The sequence below is a fragment of the Hetaerina americana genome, unplaced genomic scaffold (genome assembly GCF_022747635.1).
Source record: "Hetaerina americana unplaced genomic scaffold, ioHetAmer1.1.p SCAF_1, whole genome shotgun sequence".
Taxonomy (NCBI): Eukaryota; Metazoa; Arthropoda; class Insecta; order Odonata; family Calopterygidae; genus Hetaerina; species Hetaerina americana.
The window spans coordinates 64,938,012-64,955,062 of NW_027286069.1; the positions used below are offsets into that span (position 1 = coordinate 64,938,012).

Consider the following 17,051-nt stretch of genomic DNA (forward strand, 5'->3'; position numbering starts at 1 on the left):
TTTAGTAATTGGGAAGCTGCCCATAGGGTATAGTCCACCTTGGTTATGGTTTACTTTATATATCTATAAATAAGGTTATATGATGTTATAATCTCAAATTTAATTGATTCATTTATTTCATAAGTATATTGCTTTCATTCTTTTCATAGCATGAATGAATAAAATGTAGTTGTCATATTTATATTAATTTTTTTCATTTCAAGAAATATCTTCGCGGTATGAAGCTCCCGATACCAAGTGGTTGCCCACGTGAAGTATATAATTTAATGTTGGAATGTTGGGATCTGGATTTTCATAGCAGAAAAAAACCTCAGGCTGTTATGAGAGACATAAACCAAATTTTATACCAAGGTAATGAATTACGTAAATGATTGATAAGTAATTTTGTTGGTACATTCTTAGAATTATTTATTAGTTATTGTCTTCCACTGATTGAATTAAAATTATTGAGATTGGCTACCCTTTTATGAATCTCAGGGCGAGAGCTTCAGAGACATATGATTCATATTGATTTAATGAATTTATCATTGTTTATAAGCAGATGATGTTAGATGGCATTAAAGAGTAGTAGTAGTAGTGATAGTTTTTGGACAGGCGACCAATAGCTAAGGTCATTTTCACCAATAGGGATGGATGGGAAGAAGGAAGGGTGGAGAGAAATCTGGTGTCGGAATCAGCTTAAACTTATCGAAAGGCACCAAGGGGTTCATAGTTTAATGTCCTATCCGACGGACGGCGTACTCACAGAAGGACCTCTAGTAGGGTTTGTGATGCCACTGAAAAATATGTCGTCTCCAGGATTCAAACCCTCTTGGTGGGATGCAAAGGCATTAGACACCTCACCATCTTGATCCCAGCATTAAAGAATGACTATTTTTTTCACATAGAATAGTAAACAAGTGAAAGGTTGATTAGGCTGGTGAATATATCCTTTTTCAGCGTAATTTATCCTCTAAAATTCAGGTATGGTTTTAAATGGTAGAAACCAATTGAGGCTATAATGAATTTAAATTAATGCTCTATTACATAGACGCCGAGAAAACCATGTATAGTGCCTAAAATTAATACACAATAAAATTGTTCAAACTTTCTATTGTATTAAGCAAGATGGAAACAATGAAAAGTCTCTGGTGTAATGGCATGAAATTATTGATACATGTATAAGAACAAATGCCCTGATTATCACTTTGTATATTATGTTTTTCAAAAAGCAATTTTGTAAATGATGGTATGGGATATGCATTATGTTTTACTGGCCCCAGCGGCGGTGGGGTAATGTCCTTGATTACCCACCTGGGTCGAGGGTTTGATTCTTGCGTAGGTGGGTTTTCCTCCACCTAGGGATCGGGTGTTTGTAACTGTTTATAATGTTGTGTTCAGGGGTAAGGTGGAAGATGGTACTATTTAGTCTCAATCTTGCTTTAATTAAAAAAATAATACATAAATGTTGTGAAAACTGAATAGATACCACTGAGGAAAGTTCAGTTCTTATGAGGTTTTATTATTTTTATTTTTAAATATTTCCTCACTTCAATATCTCAATCATTGCTGTATAGAGAGGTATGCTGTGAAGTGACCCTTACTTCAACTGCTTAAAGTTAAAAAATACAAAGCAAAACTTCCCCAAAAAAGGGTTAAAATAATCTGGTTGAAATAATCTTCTTTGTTGGTAAAAAATATCAAGAATATTGAAATACATGCTGACTTCATTATGAAAAACAGTGAAAGGATAATAATGGTAGTTTGCATAATTTCATGTATAATTGTTTTGAAAATATTATTGCAAAATCAAAAAATTACTGATTTTTTTATGTGCAGTTATTAATCTCTGATTTCCATTTTTTTATAACAGTGTTCAACTCGAGGCAAACCCACTCTTATGCCACCACTTTTCCAAGGAATTTTGAAAAGACTCCTGATGACCCTGACTCTCATACTTCTATTTCATCAACCAGCATTTTTTCTGGAGCCACTGGTAACAAATCGATTGATGAGGCTATAAATGAAGATGTATTCCCAAACTATTGTATATTTTTGACTTAAGTGCATTACTTCGTATCAAAGCCAATTTTAATTTGGAGTAAACTTCTTGAATTAAATTTCAAAAGTATATTTACAAGTACTTTAATTTGATCAAGCTTTTTCTCTCTCATGCTCAATGAGGGAAAAAACCAAGTGGCTTATTTTTAGAACTCGATAATTGTCCCTTTTATCACCTGACATGATGAAATTCTACCACTGTGTTTTACTTGATAACTATTTTGTTTCAGGTGTAACAGTACTTCCATCAGGAGATGGAGAGGATAACTCAATATTATCAGGAAGTACTGATCATGTTCTGGGTTCAAGTATGTTTCAAGAGTTATCTCCAGGCTTCAGTACTGGCAGTAGTCTGGAAGAAGCAAGCCTTTTAAGAAGCTTACAGGTAAGGTGTTGTTTTATTTATTTTTCCCTTTTGATATTGTTCTGCATTATGTATGCATATCTTTGGTCTGGATTATGAATACTTATGTTGGGATTTTGTATAAAAGTAATTGCAATTGTTATAGAATAAAAATCTCTATTCCATTACAGGATCAGGATGATCAAAGCCAGTATTCGTTAGGATTCTCACCGGTCCTTCAACCTTTCAAGTTCCCTAATGAAAATGCATCACTAGACAGCATTACTCCTATATTTGAATATGGAGAATGCAATATTGTCTTACAAGGTCGAATTGGTCAGGTGTGTTATGTTAATAATAGTTTGAATAGAGTGCATAACAATTGAGTTGGGAGGTATGGAATATCGAGGTGATTCCATTCCATATAAAAAATTCAGCCTGAGTAATTCTTGCCCTTATTAACCCTAGAACAGTAACGCTATTTTTTTCACCCTCTTCTGGGAACAATTTTCAAAAATTCACATCTCACTCACATTATGACTATGAGAGTCCTATGGGGGCTCATTTTTTTTCTATTTTTTATGTAGAATCATGTGACACTAAGATTTTTTTTCAAAGTTTACCAGATGATAGAGAAATATGTTTTCGTTTAGTATGAGATTTCAATTGCTCTGAGGTGTGTTTTCTCTCCCCCCTTCTGTTCTAGGGTTGAAGAAGCCCTTAAAGCTAGCCCTTAGAGAAGAGTAGAAGTCATACCCAATGTCATTATTAAGAGTATATGCTGTCATGGTTGGTGATGTGGCACATTGCCACATCACCTACCATGCCACTTGCTATCATTGCCTCATGCTTTGCCACTTCACAATGCACATTCGCAGTAATTGGGGGTAGGACTATAGATTTAAACCTCCTGTTATGGAAAGTCTAGACCTAAGTAGAGACTGGAAACGAAAATTACAAATGCACATAACTCAAGATTTTTGGGTTGACCACCTGTCAGGTTGACACAGATATTTGGCTGGATAAGGCATTGCAGTCAGCATCTTATATCTCTGGTATCAAAAATGTTGACTACAATCACTATTTTGTCATCAGTGTACCACTGAGAAACTCTTCATCACAAGTTAAGAATGTTTGTTGTTTGCCAGTTAATCAATTTCAAAATGACTACAAATTTCACTAATTTCCTTGCTGATGGTCAATTTTATTGCATTGTATTGATAACATTAAAAATGTTTTATTTACCATCATAACAAACATAAAATTTTTGTATGGTTATTAAAAAATAATACAAGCGCACATGCATGTTTCCAGGAGTGCATTATTAATGTTAAACAGGGTCACTGCAGACTGGGAAAATGAAGAAAAATCATTGGAACATATTTTATTTATTCTATAATGCTGAGGAATGCCATTGCTCAGTAATCATAGTAAAAGTGTGAGTCATATGAGTGTTGAGAAAATCTCCTTACATTGGTTTTGAGATAAAAATGTTGGACCTGATGCATTTTGTTTTTGGGTATGTATTTGTTATTATTTTATAGAAAAGTTAGGACTGAATTACATTTTCGCTTGTACTGGTTACTTCAGCATCAAGAGCATTTTTCAATTATGTAATTTTGATTATGCAAAATGAAGGTTTAATTAAGTTGGATTCTAAGTTTTTTCTCATGCATCAAAGCAGCTGTTCATGCAGTTGCTTTGATGCATATCAAAAAACGTTCATGCCTAGTATACATAATATTAATGATCTCTGATGGGAGAGAACAGAGAATACCTATAGTATACAACATAGGTAAAACATTGATCATATTTTTTACTGCCTTGCATGTAACTTGAAAGTATCATCTGGATGCCTTTAAAATCAGCCATAAGTATGTCTTTTTTTATAGACCCTCTAGTGAAGAAAAGTTTGATTTCACAAATTAAATTTAAATATATCATAACACCTCTATTTCTAGTAATATATTACTGTAGTTAGTGTTTTTACCATTTTTATTTCTGATTACTTTCCAGGGTTTTTATGGAGAAGTTTATAGAGGACGTCTTGAGCGTGACAAAGATTGTGATGAAGAAGTTGTTGCTGTGAAAAAATTAAAAACAAACGCACTCACATCCTGCATAGAGGATTTTCAGAGAGAAATTGACATAATGAAGGTAAACTATTTTGCTTTAATTATTCATGAAGACAGAATTACCAAGTTTTAAATATACATATTCTTGGCATATAGCAATTTCTCCAAAGCCACCTTTTCTATCACTAGAGATATTCAGTACCTCTATAGAATGTGCTGGATTTGGTGGTAAGTAATATAACTAAGTTTATTACAGTAAATAAACGGATTGAATTGCTCAAAATGCTGTCTTTTCTTGTTTCAGACGCTGAATCACCCAAATATTGTAGAAATTAAGGGAGTTCTAGAAGAAGGGGATGTTAGTTTAGTTATGGAATTTGTCAAGCATGGATCACTTTTGAGTTATCTTAAAATAAATAGAGAAACTCTTACCGATCAAACTCTCCTTAAATTTGGCCTAGATGTTGCAGAGGTAGATTTTATATAATTTTGATTGCTAAAGTATTTCCATTGTGTCATCTAGATAATGCAGAGATAAATGCTTGATGGAAGAGGTATGTTAGTGATTATCTATGATAATTAATTTGGTGTACCATATTATTTCTTAGGGGATGGAGTACTTGGGAACTAAGAAAATAGTTCACAGAGACTTGGCTGCCAGAAATATCCTTGTTGCAAGTGAGAACCATGTGAAAATATCAGATTTTGGCCTAGCTCAAGTTATGGGACAAAATAATTATTACATTTTAAAAACCAATCGGGAGCTTCCAATTAAGTGGTAATTACTTATTATTTTCACTACTTACTATAAATTATTCAGCATTTTTCATTACCAACGTTCATGCATGCTTTGATCTGTGAGATTTTTTGTCATGTCCTGTAATATTTTAGTTGTAGGACCACAATTTAAGATTTTAGTGTTCATTTTATGCTGCTGCTTAATTCAAAGGTTGTTTGAGGTTCGACCCAATACCATATTTTACATACTACCTTGATCAAAAAGTTCCCGGAATAACCACCGTGTGGCGCTCCCATCGTTCCGATTTGAGTTCTGTTTTTTTTGTTAAATTGGTACATCTGTTGTTGATATTCCCTTTAAATCTTAGTGTCATAACTTGACATTTGCAAAAGTTACGTAGCCAAGAGTACATCTATCTCTGTGTGTGTTGGCGATTTTTTACAATTTCAGAAATGGATTTAAATTTGCAACAACGAACTTGTATTAAATTTTGCGTAAAAAACGGATTTAGTGGCGCACGGACGTTGGAAATGTTGGAAAAGTGTTTCGGCAACGATTCTCTAAAAAAAACGGTCGTTTACCAGTGGCACGAGCGGTTCAGAAGTGGTCGTGAGTCAATCGAAGATGATGAACGCAGTGGCAGACCATCGACATCGAAAGTCGGTGAAAAAATTGATAAAGTAAAAGAAATGTTGGTCAATAACCGCAAATTAACCATCAGAGAAATAGCGGAGGACTTGAACATTGCCTATGGATCCGCCCAAGACATTGTGGTTAATGATTTGGGTTTCCGTCGTGTAGCAGCAAAGTTGGTTCCAAAAGACCTCAATTTCATGCAAAAAAGAGACCGTGTTGGCGTCGCAAAAGACATGATTTGCGAGGCTGAATCCGATCCCACATTCATCAAAAGGATCATTACTGGAGACGAGACGTGGGTTTATGAGTACGACACGCAATCCAGACATCAGGCAAGTGAATGGCGTTCACCAAATGAGCCGAGACCAAAAAAACCACGTCGTTTTCAGTCAAAAAAGAAGGCAATGCTGACGGTTTTCATGGATTACAACGGTGTAGTGCATCATGAATTTTTGCCAGAAGGCCAGACAGTAAACAAAGAGTATTATTTGGGCGTTATGAGACGTTTGCGTGAAGCAATTCGCCGAAAGAGACCAGAAATGTGGGCAGAAAACTCGTGGATTTTGCACCATGATAACGCACCGTCGCACAGTGCTATCATTATTCGTAATTTTTTGACGAAAAATGCAACAAATACCATCCAACAGCCACCGAATTCACCTGATTTGGCTCCCTGTGACTTCTTTCTGTTCAATCGAGTTAAAAAACCATTACGGGGAACGCGTTTTAGCAGCCGAGAGGAAGTAATGGAAAAATCGCAGGAAGCACTGATGGACATACCGAAAACCGAATATAAAAAATGTTTCGAGGATTGGATCAAGCGCTGGCATAAGTGTGTTGCAGTCGATGGGGATTACTTTGAAGGGGACAATATAGATTTAGATGAATAAACTTGTATTTTTAATTTTCTGAATAAATTCCGGGAAATTTTTGATCAAGGTAGTATATGACCATGTATGGCATAGATTGATGATATTACATTGCTACACCAGTCTAAAGGATTTATTTTGGAAAAAATTGAGAGCCTTATGAATTATACTTTGGTGTGTAACTGGAGATGTTATTCCGCTTTGCGGTATCACTTTATTCCACAAAGCCAAATATATTGTGAAAATATCCGAAAGAGAACCTAATAATATGTTTATATATGATGATGGATTGATTTATTCTTCTTGCATGTGTAAATTGAATTTTATATCGCACATTTTGACATTGCCCAAACTGAAAGGTAAATTTTGGTAAAGTATCTATGCTCCAAAATTAAATATGATTACTTGAACAGACAGCTCTTGCGACTAATTATGTACTAATTATGTATTATCTTGTGTCATCTGACTCATGTGTAGCCCTCCTTGGTGCAAGTGACACAGCAAGGTAAAACTTGCATCAGGCTTTTCACATTCATGGTTACCATGAAAAGGGTGACAGACTGACTGGCTGATCTTATCTTATACTACCGTATTTTCCCATTGATAACGCGCACCTTATGTGTAACCTGCACCCAGAACTTTGCAGTTATCATGAATTTGTATTGATACCATGCGTTCAGGGCTTCATAGTTATCTTGAGCATCTATAATAATGCACGCCTGTATATAATGTATATATACGATATATACCTGCGTATAAAAATTTTATATATTGTGTGTAAAAATACGTCTATATCCATATAGTATTAGATGGTAACAACCAATGAATACATGGAATCATGATTGCCTGTGGCTGTATCTACCGGAAGTATACGGAAGATTAGAGTCAGGTGATGGAAATTAATTCCAAACAACATAAGGATCCAAAATTAGCAATATTTACAAGCCTACACAATGTGCTGCCTTATTGATTTTTCACTATGATCCATAAATCGAAACGAGACATAGTTTGTGTGCCCTTTTATTTGCTATATTAATTAACTTTCAGCAAACCAAATTTAAAAAAATAAGAGAATGAATGAAATGAAATTTTCTTGTTTTGTTTGCATTACTTCGCTTTGTTAGTATTGGTGCTCTGCTGTTCTAGACACCCTTTAAGTTCTATGAAAGTGCCGCCTTCATGGCGATTGTTTCAAACCTGAATTGAGTTAAGCTTTTGTAATTTAGAATTTTCTCAAGAAAATTACCCATGGATAAGAAAATCGTATACAGCGATGTTTAAGCTAGAAGTCATCCATTCTGCAAAAGAAAAAGGAAATCGCGATCCTGCCAGGATTTATCTATTAATAAATCTATTAAATCAAAGTTACGCTCTAGATGAGAAAAGTGGATGATGTCTGGTATGAAAGACCACTCAGAATTGGAAAGGATTACTAGAGTGTCTTATGAAGAAATAAGCCAGTGGATCATGGGAAGTTGGCAGGGTGTCGGAGGGACTTGTGTAAAAAATGGATTTGACAAAGCTTTTGACAATATTTCAACGCCAGTGCTAGAAGATGAGGAATAGTTAACTTCGGCGAGTGAACTCGGTGATGTGCCTGAAGAGATAATAAATGCACTTAATTCATTCAATTGTGATTCAGGTGATGAATTTCTTGGATTTGGGTGATCTACCTATCCTATCATATATTTATGCATATATCATATATACATACGTGTATATAATACGATGTACTCTACGTATATCTGAAGTACTATGTATTAGAATAAAGAAGTACTACGTATTAGAATAAATTATGTATAGAAATTATATGCTTCTTCTTTTTCTCATGGATTTATGAGATGAAATCACTGTAAAAGTAGCAGATCTGTATAAAATAGAATGCAATTAGAAAGGCATGCTTCAAAACCAATTTATTTTTGTGCGATTCTTCTTTTAATTATTGTGTACATAGGTGTGTAAATGTTTGGATTTTTTCAATTTTCATTACACAACGTGTATCATCAGTTTTTCGATTAGCTGAACATTTTTGTGTAGATAACATGCGCGTTATAGATGGGAAAATATGGTACTTATTATCAAATTGGCATCACTCTTGAACTTGAGACAAGTGACATCTCATATGTTAACACAATTTTTACCATCATAAGACTTAGGTGATTTCAATGAGAAACAAACTTTAGCAGACATGAAGTATAAATTTCTTTTTGTCAATTGGTTTGAAGTTTAAAGGGTAGTTCATTTCTTTTCATCTGATGTTTTTCATCATCTTCACCAATCCAGAGTAGGTATTTCCTTTCTGTAACAGTTAGCACTCTTATGATGAGAACCAGCTGCTGGGAACTCATGGATATCAATGCTGGAATATTGGAATTTTTGCAAATCAGGAAACGGAAAAATACCAGAGAGTAATGATTCATGGCACATCGTCATAATTAGGGACTAGTCATGATTAGGGAACTATTTTCAGCCGCACCCTTAAAGACTACTTTTAAAAAAAGTCCATGAAATTTTGTTTTTTCTTAAGTTGTAAGCATGAAGACAACATTAATACATTTAGTCAAGTGTCTTGCTTCAACATTTCCTGCCCATATTTTCCTTGCATTCCTCTGTGCTACCTTATGTATGAGGGTAGTCCCGGAAGTACCCGACCCAACAACGAAAACACAAAAGGTTTGGAAAAAAATGATTTATTTTTCAACATAATCTCCTTTCAGCTCTATACACTTTTCCCAGCAATGTTCATTAAGTTCGATGCCCTTTTTATAACAAGAGATGCTCGTCTTGCTCCTCAAAACAGCCATTCACTGCCAACATCACTTCTTCATGGTTGGATGATGGAGCCATTTTTTCAAGTGTGCGAACAGAAAATAATCCAAGGGGGCTAAATCTGGTGATTAGGGTGCGCATTAGGTATCAATTCAAACTTAAATTTATGAATTTTGGCCATTGCAATAAGGGATTTGTGAGCTGGTGCATTCTTGATGAAACAACACTTCTTCTTAGCCAAATGTGGCCGCTTTTGCTTGATTTCTTTGCTCAAGTGTTGCAATAAGTTCGCTTGCTGTTGATAGTTTTTCCTCTTTAAAGATAGGCAATGAAAATTATCCCATGTGCATCCCAAAAAACCGACGACATGACCTTGCCTGCAGATGAAACGGCCTTCACCTTCTTTGGGGTGGGTTCTCACTTTTGAATCCAGTGTTTTGTCTCGGGTGTGAAGTAGTGGATTCAAGTTTCATCTGTGGTTTTGAAATGGCGCAAAAATTGTGCTTTGTTGCTGTGAAACTTTGCTTAACACTCAATTGAGACATCTTCACGACACTGGTTTTGCTCAAGTGTGAGCAAACGTGGCACCCATCTTGCACATAGCTTACTCTGTCTGCTTGCTTGTACCTTTTTAGTCGACAATCATCCAGTATCACTTCGAGGATTTTCTTTCCCTGTGTACTCTTCTGTTTAGTCAATAATCATGTGAAAGAATGACAATGAATTACCTTTTTGTGATCACAGTTGACATTCTAAAAGCTAAATCATTTAATTTTTCTTTACCCATAGGTATGCACCAGAAAGTTTAAGTGATGGCAAATTCTCAACTCAGTCTGATGTGTGGTCATATGGAGTGACACTTTTTGAAATGTTTTCACGAGGTGAAGATCCACGCCACGTAACCCCACCACTAGACCAGAAATTAGGGAAAAACTGTGGGAAGCAAATACCTCCTGGGGCTGCAAGAGATGAGAGACAGGAGCAAGAAATACTACTACAAACTTTAAAAAGTGGCACAAGACTTCCATGCCCTAAACCCTGCTCACTTCATATTTATACCAAGCTGATCACTCCCTGCTGGGAGTTTTATTCTCAAGATCGGCCATCATTTACTCAGTTGGCTTGCACTGTGAAAGAGCTAATGGATACTTGAACTTTTGAGTATGTTATTTGATTTTGTGTCAACAAGCCATTTCATTTGGGAATGACAGATCCTCTGGTGAATTTTATGTGACAAATCTCAAAACTTGATCTGTTGATAGATTTGACATCACAGCAACCATTACACCAATTAGGTTTGGCTCTGTAAGTATAGTCATGAAATTGGGCTGCACCATGGACAAATACTCTAATGGTTTATGAATGACAGAGAATCCAGATCCATAATTTTTGCATGTGGCACTAGTATTCTCAACCTGGTTGCAATGGCTGATATGTGGAGGTGCCTCGCCATAACATCTGTATACTGAACATGCCTAAATTGTTCTCCAGCTTGTAAGTTATGCTTCCTAGCCTAACTTGCAGGCGTGGAAATAATTGTACTTAGAATAATGCACCCAATGAAAAGATCTCAGATCAAGGTTTGGCTTATATAAGTTATTTTCGTGCAAGGTATATGCTTTTTAATCATATGCAATGCATGAAAATTGTCCATATAAATCCATAGATATACTCTTAAGTATTCATTTGTTGTTTTTCACTTCAGCTGTTGATATTGGTTAGCATTATTGAAGCACCTATGCTCAAGATTATTTTGGTATTTATGAAATGACCAAATGTGCAATAATCATTACCAAATATACGTCCAAATTTATTTGAAATGCTATACTTAGGGCCATCTTGTTATGCATGGAGTGTGTGTTTTGAAACCAAATATTCTTATAATGGCAAAAAGAATAAATCTTAAATGAGAGATAATGACTGCCAGTGTAATGGACTTTGTTTTAACTTTTCAGAATAACTATTGTTTTCTTTTCAAGTTCCTTTTATTGGCATTAATATTTGTGAAAAAGACATTCACCAAAAATGTTTTTTTTAATTAAGTGCCAATATTTATTCTACATAGGAATTTTTATCAAATAAATGTTATGAAGTTTACTCTTTTGAAGCATGATTTTATTTTTTTATATTTTAAAACATGTTTTGTATACTGTCTGACTATTAAATTACCTGTATAAAATTCATTTTCACATTACTTCTTAACATTTAAGTATAGTTATCATACCACCAACATAGGTTCATTGCATTATCTGGCTTACTACATGGAATACATAGTCACATAATACAATGAGATTAATCCTCCAAAACGTCAAGTCATTCCAGCTCACCCAAATGGTAAAAAATGTGCTTATTTTATGTTAACATTAATGTAAGAAGTTCATATATTTGTACATTTAGATCATCTATTTGTCTCAACCGATTAACCTGCCAGACTATTTTTATACAGCCCTGCCAAAGTCCTGGCTGCCATCAGCAACATTTCCCGTCTCGATACTCCAGTCAATACCTGATGCCACTCTGTATGATCAACCTGCAAGAATACAAATATTCTGAGGCAAAGCAATAATTCAATTCAAAAGGGAAAAGGACTGAAATAATCACATTTACCATTATTACCTTACATATATGTTTACTCAGAAATTTCCCAAGATATGAAATAGCTATCCTTTTCTAGCAATGGACGGCACCCAACTGTAATTGGCAGATCTGAACCCAATTTTGGCATGGTAGAAAAATAATGACCTCTATTTTTAGGAAAGTGCCTGGACTTTTGCAGGTGGAAAAACTTAAATGCACTAATTATCAGTATACTGACCACTTGCCCTTTCAGTTGCGGACTCTTTAAGGTAGCCTCAGTTGGAATGAAGGTGGCTGCAATAAACTGGCTTATTGTTAACTTTTGTGCATGCATGGCAGGTTCTGACCATGTTTACAAATACAATCGATGATGTTAAAAAAGGGGGAATTACTTTTTGTGGGCAGGTGGGAGGGGCTAAGTAAGAAAATAACAGAAACAAAGACTGTTACAATTTCCCACGTAATAAGATTTATTCCAGACTAGTTTCGATGCACCACATAATTTTCAAGTTCCACATTAGAAAATGATGTGGTGCCTTGAAACAAGTCTGGAATAAATCTTTATTAAGTGGAAAATTGTAATAGTCTTCATCCCTGTTATTATGGAACAGTTGCAACACATCGCACCTAAATCTGTAATTTATATAAGTATGTAAACATTTAGAACTCAAATGAACAACTAGTGTTAGTTTCCAACAGCAGACATTGTCACTCTGGTACAAAATATTGGAGCCATGAATTGTTAAATGAATCTTTTCCTCCCTCGAATAATATTTTTGAGATGCATATGATCCACCATAATAGTTCTAAGTAGGGTATCCAAACTTTTGAAAATGGGTGCTGATCCAGATATCTTAAATATGAATTTCTGTTTTACAATTAAAAGTGGAAAACACTGTTTTGCTTCCATACTTATTTACCAATATAAATAATGGTGAACAACCTTTGGGTACTTTCTAATTTATTCTGCAGTGAAATACCTGAAGATGCTTAGCCATTAGACTGCCAATGGTGACAGAAAGGCCTGACCATGACAAAGGGTAATCCTTCGGAGTTTCTGCCTGAGCTTGAGCAACTATTGATGCTGGCACTGGAGTCATTTGTGTGTATGTATGCAGCTCAATTCCACGCTGTTTGTCACTCAGAACAATAACACTCACTTCATACCACCTGCAATGCCACAAGAATAGTTATCATATTACATGATACCACCTTGAAGTAAAACATGTTAATGAAAGGATAAAACTAGAACACAGCTTATGGTAACACAATCAGCCATATGCCTTAAATAAAAATATCTTAGGAATGTGGGCCTCAGATGAATGTAAATGCATATGAGACTTTTATTTTCAGGAAGGGAAGCTTATTGCAGGATTAACCCCCAATCAAAGGCCACTGTATCCATTTACCTGCCTCCTTCAGATTTCTACTAAAAATTTAGGAGAAATCTGGAGGAGGATCTAAATTATTAAATTACGAGGACCTTATAATATTATGTATTCCAATGCATTGTATAATAATGTTGTCTTACTTTAAACATGGATATTTCCTAATTTTTAACTTTATGTATAGATTTTTCAATGATATATATGTAATTTTCTTTTTTGTTAATATTTAATATTATTATTATTACAGATGTAGTTTATAAGAAAAATGTCTTCATAAAAAATGAAGTATTTAAATTGATACTTAACAATATGAAATAATAATCAATTTTTATTTCACTGTTCTACGTTGATTATAAACTACAAAATATCATTTCATTACCTACCATTCCATTTAAAAAGAACCACAGAAAAAATAAATAGAGGATAGGAGCACGATATTCAAGAAATAAATTGCAGTGGAAGGGGTTAACTAGAGTACCTTTCTTCCATTGCTTCAAGTAGAAAACTTTCAACAGCAACAACTGCGGCAAGTGTATCATCCACTGCAAGGGTTGATGGAGACCTAGGTGGCAAGGCACGAAGGGCTGCAATTCTTTCCAGAGCACCATTTACACCAGCCAAGAAACCCACAGGCTGAGTAGCAACAACAGATGGTTGGGCTGCAACTCCTCTGTTTAACAATTATTTAGATAATTAAATGAAAATTCGGCTTGCTAAGCCTAAATATTTTCACAATGTTCAAAGAGTCATTTATGTCATAATGAAAATATTAGGTGGTTAATTATGATTATTACTTTCTATTTTAACCATTACATTGTATGTGTGTGAACTAAAAACAAATACCAGTTAGGTTTCTGATACTAATCAATGTACTTGTAGTATCTTGAGGAGTGTGAGATGAAAAAAGCTCAGATGTATTAGAACTCCAGTTGTTTTGGTTCTAATTGGTACAACTCAACTAATGACTTGTTAGTCAAAGGAAAACATTAATTCAAACCACATGGCAAATTGGTTCACTATATATCATACAAAAATTAATGCTGGGGAAACTACTTATGGATTAATATCAAAATTAGCTATATGAAAATAATCGACTGGGTTGCTAAGGTGGTTATTGGAGAAAAATTATTTGTAAATTGAAAATTCCTTACTAATGATGTGAGAGAAGTGACAATTAGAGATTTTGTCAAAGTAGTATGGTGTTTCCAATCATTCATTAAAGCTAACATTGTAGTAATGCACCAGTACCAAGAATTGATAAAATATTTAATTGAACCTTCACCTAACAAAATTTGAATCAAATAGCATTAAATCAGGAAAATGGTCACAGATTGACCATGTTATTGACCCATAGATAGGTACCTAGCAGCTCAAAACTAGCCCCCACTGTACATATCATTTATGACTAGTTAACCATTTGGAAACTTTCTTTAATCAAAGAGAATCCTTTTTTTCCATCTTGTGGTGACATAGCTTGAAAAACACTGGAAACCATGAACATGAAAGAGGTTGAGAGTACATTACTAAACCATTCTGTATGTCAGTGTGTTTTGGAACTCACCCCAAGAGGAGATAATGTATAAAACCAAGGACTGGGGAGATTGAGCTAATTAGGGAGACAATTTAAGGAAAGGAAATAGGAATGGATATGCAAAAAAGCATAGGATAATTGGGAAATTTCTGACATGCATGACTGAAGTGATTTCAATGATTTTTGCCACTCAGGAAAGTCAAAATTGTTTCAAATGTTTCCGGATTTTGTGTTACTCTGGCACATTTTAGTCTCTATTTGATATCAATCATAACCGTGATAACATATATTTAAAGACAGTTTATTTGATGACATCTCGCCTAAGGGCTATTACTGTAATGAATTTGTCGACTCGTACCAAGCCAGAAAGGAGGAAGACTCAATATGTAGGGTGGTCCTGCCCTCCCTTTCTTGCCCATATGACTGCAGCACCATGCTATAACTCTTAAGAGAAAGAAGTTGGCAACACTTCTCCCTCCATTCAGACATGAAACCATTGTTGTACCTTTGTTACATTATCAGGTAATATAGTCACTGCCACTAGAGTCACTTCTTCAATCTACTTTCTACTTACACAACCGTTGCTCTCCCAAAAACAGTCTGAAAAGCTTCCCTTATGGGGCTCACTTTGACTTCCTTGTCTGAGGCAACTATAACATCCATGTCTCCACCAGAATCTATTAATAAAAGATCAAAATATAATAACATCAGATGAGTCGAAGTGCCCTGTGTGCAAAATGCTTGTCACATAATAACTTCTTAGAATTAGTGAAGGGTGAATCCCTTGCGATTAAAATAAGCCAAAACAGTTTGACAAGAAATTTACAAGAGGCAAGACTATGGTAACTCCCGAATAACAATAATGTAAGAGAAACGGATTTCTTAAGTAGCTATTGTAAAAATAATTGTAAATTTGAATTTCAAACTAGAGATGAAATATTATTACATTGATCTTAAGGAAGACAAAAGTTATCTTACACAGAAATTCTTTCATTTGGGGATCAAGAGTAGTAATCATTGAATCCACTGAATTCTTTGCTTTTTCAGCAACCTTAGACAATAAACCACCACTGCTACCAACAGCATCTTTCACCCAGCCCATTAACCCTCTTCCACCTGAGTTTGGAGTCCCTTCATTCTCAAAATCTACATTCTGCCCCTCCTTTGATCCATGTGGCTCAGGTGAACTATCAATTCCCTTGTTGGGTGGTATTGCAGCGCTAAAATAAGAAGAAAAACAGAATCAAAATGTATTAAGTATAGTAAAAAGTGTATATAAATTTACCTAGGGAAGTAACATAATATATATTACGGATAAATCAAAATATATTCTACATATGTAGCACTGGTTGCAAATGTTTACCTGAATTTGGGGCTTGTTCGTTCCAAAACGTGTGCTGGAACCTGAGGTAAACTGGCAGCAAGTGGCGATGCCATGACAGCCGGCAAGCTAGGATCTGCGCCATGTGGTGCCGATGCCAGGCTTCCACCACTGTTACCTTTGATAACTTCATCCGTAGACTGACTGACTGGAGAAGGTGTTGGGATGACAAAACTCGGAAGGGCAGAGGGTGGCGTTAAACTAGAGAGCAGATTTTTCCCTTTGCTGGCCGAACTTTCGGAGTACATAGTTCCTGATCTGGGATCAACACCTATAAAACATATGAATTTAATGAAGACATGAAGAAAAGAAAACTTCATTCAGATGACTATCTATTATATAAATATAGGGCGCATTAACATAAACTAACTTGATTTAGACACCACATCACTCAAAGACATAGTTTCCACTTTCTTCTCCACAATTTCAAACGATGACTCTCCGTTAGAATCTTCTTGCATTCTGCCACGTACTACACGAAATTGATTATTTCATTTGCAGTATAGCTAACTACCTACATCTACGGTAGAGGAACAACCTGATATGTATCACGTATTTGAATGACAGGTGGTATTCACGCAAATTTGAACCAAAATAACAAACTTGAAGAAAAATCAAGTGCGAGCCTCAAATTTTAAATATTTCACAGTCCGTCTCATGTCAACGAAATTCTCCAAAACAATGGCTCTCAATCGTTGATTTC

General features: G+C 35.1%; 2 protein-coding genes across 2 annotated transcripts in view; one reads left to right on the top strand and one right to left on the bottom strand.

Annotated features, from left to right (window-relative positions):
- The window catches only part of hop (tyrosine-protein kinase hopscotch), a 28,211-nt gene extending 16,723 nt beyond the window's left edge, over window positions 1-11,488 (top strand). The window contains exons 11-18 of the mRNA XM_071590897.1: window positions 204-351; window positions 1,853-1,975; window positions 2,271-2,425; window positions 2,575-2,724; window positions 4,400-4,540; window positions 4,763-4,930; window positions 5,067-5,236; window positions 10,261-11,488. Coding sequence (XP_071446998.1) covers window positions 204-351; window positions 1,853-1,975; window positions 2,271-2,425; window positions 2,575-2,724; window positions 4,400-4,540; window positions 4,763-4,930; window positions 5,067-5,236; window positions 10,261-10,624 — 1,419 coding nt within the window. The 3' untranslated portion in view covers window positions 10,625-11,488. The remainder of the gene's footprint in view (window positions 1-203; window positions 352-1,852; window positions 1,976-2,270; window positions 2,426-2,574; window positions 2,725-4,399; window positions 4,541-4,762; window positions 4,931-5,066; window positions 5,237-10,260) is intronic.
- Window positions 11,489-11,605: 117 nt separating this feature from the next.
- LOC139692614 (protein PRRC1-like) lies at window positions 11,606-17,049 on the bottom strand. Its single transcript, XM_071590910.1, has 7 exons — window positions 16,719-17,049; window positions 16,331-16,619; window positions 15,946-16,187; window positions 15,542-15,644; window positions 13,915-14,106; window positions 13,029-13,218; window positions 11,606-12,001 (listed from the first exon to the last, which is right to left on the bottom strand). Exons 1-7 carry the CDS (start codon window positions 16,807-16,809, stop codon window positions 11,891-11,893), a joined length of 1,218 nt encoding a protein of 405 aa, XP_071447011.1. The 5' UTR covers window positions 16,810-17,049; the 3' UTR covers window positions 11,606-11,890.
- Window positions 17,050-17,051: the final 2 nt, after the last annotated feature.

Coding starts and splice junctions, on each gene's coding strand:
- LOC139692614 (XM_071590910.1), bottom strand. CDS start 16,809: ATGCAAGAAGATTCTAACGGAGAGTCATCGTTTGAAATTGTGGAGAAG. Junction 13,219..13,914: donor CTTGAAGCAATGGAAGAAAG/GTACTCTAGTTA, acceptor GTGGCATTGCAG/GTGGTATGAAGTGAGTGTTA. Junction 12,002..13,028: donor TAATGGCTAAGCATCTTCAG/GTATTTCACTGC, acceptor GTATTCTTGCAG/GTTGATCATACAGAGTGGCA.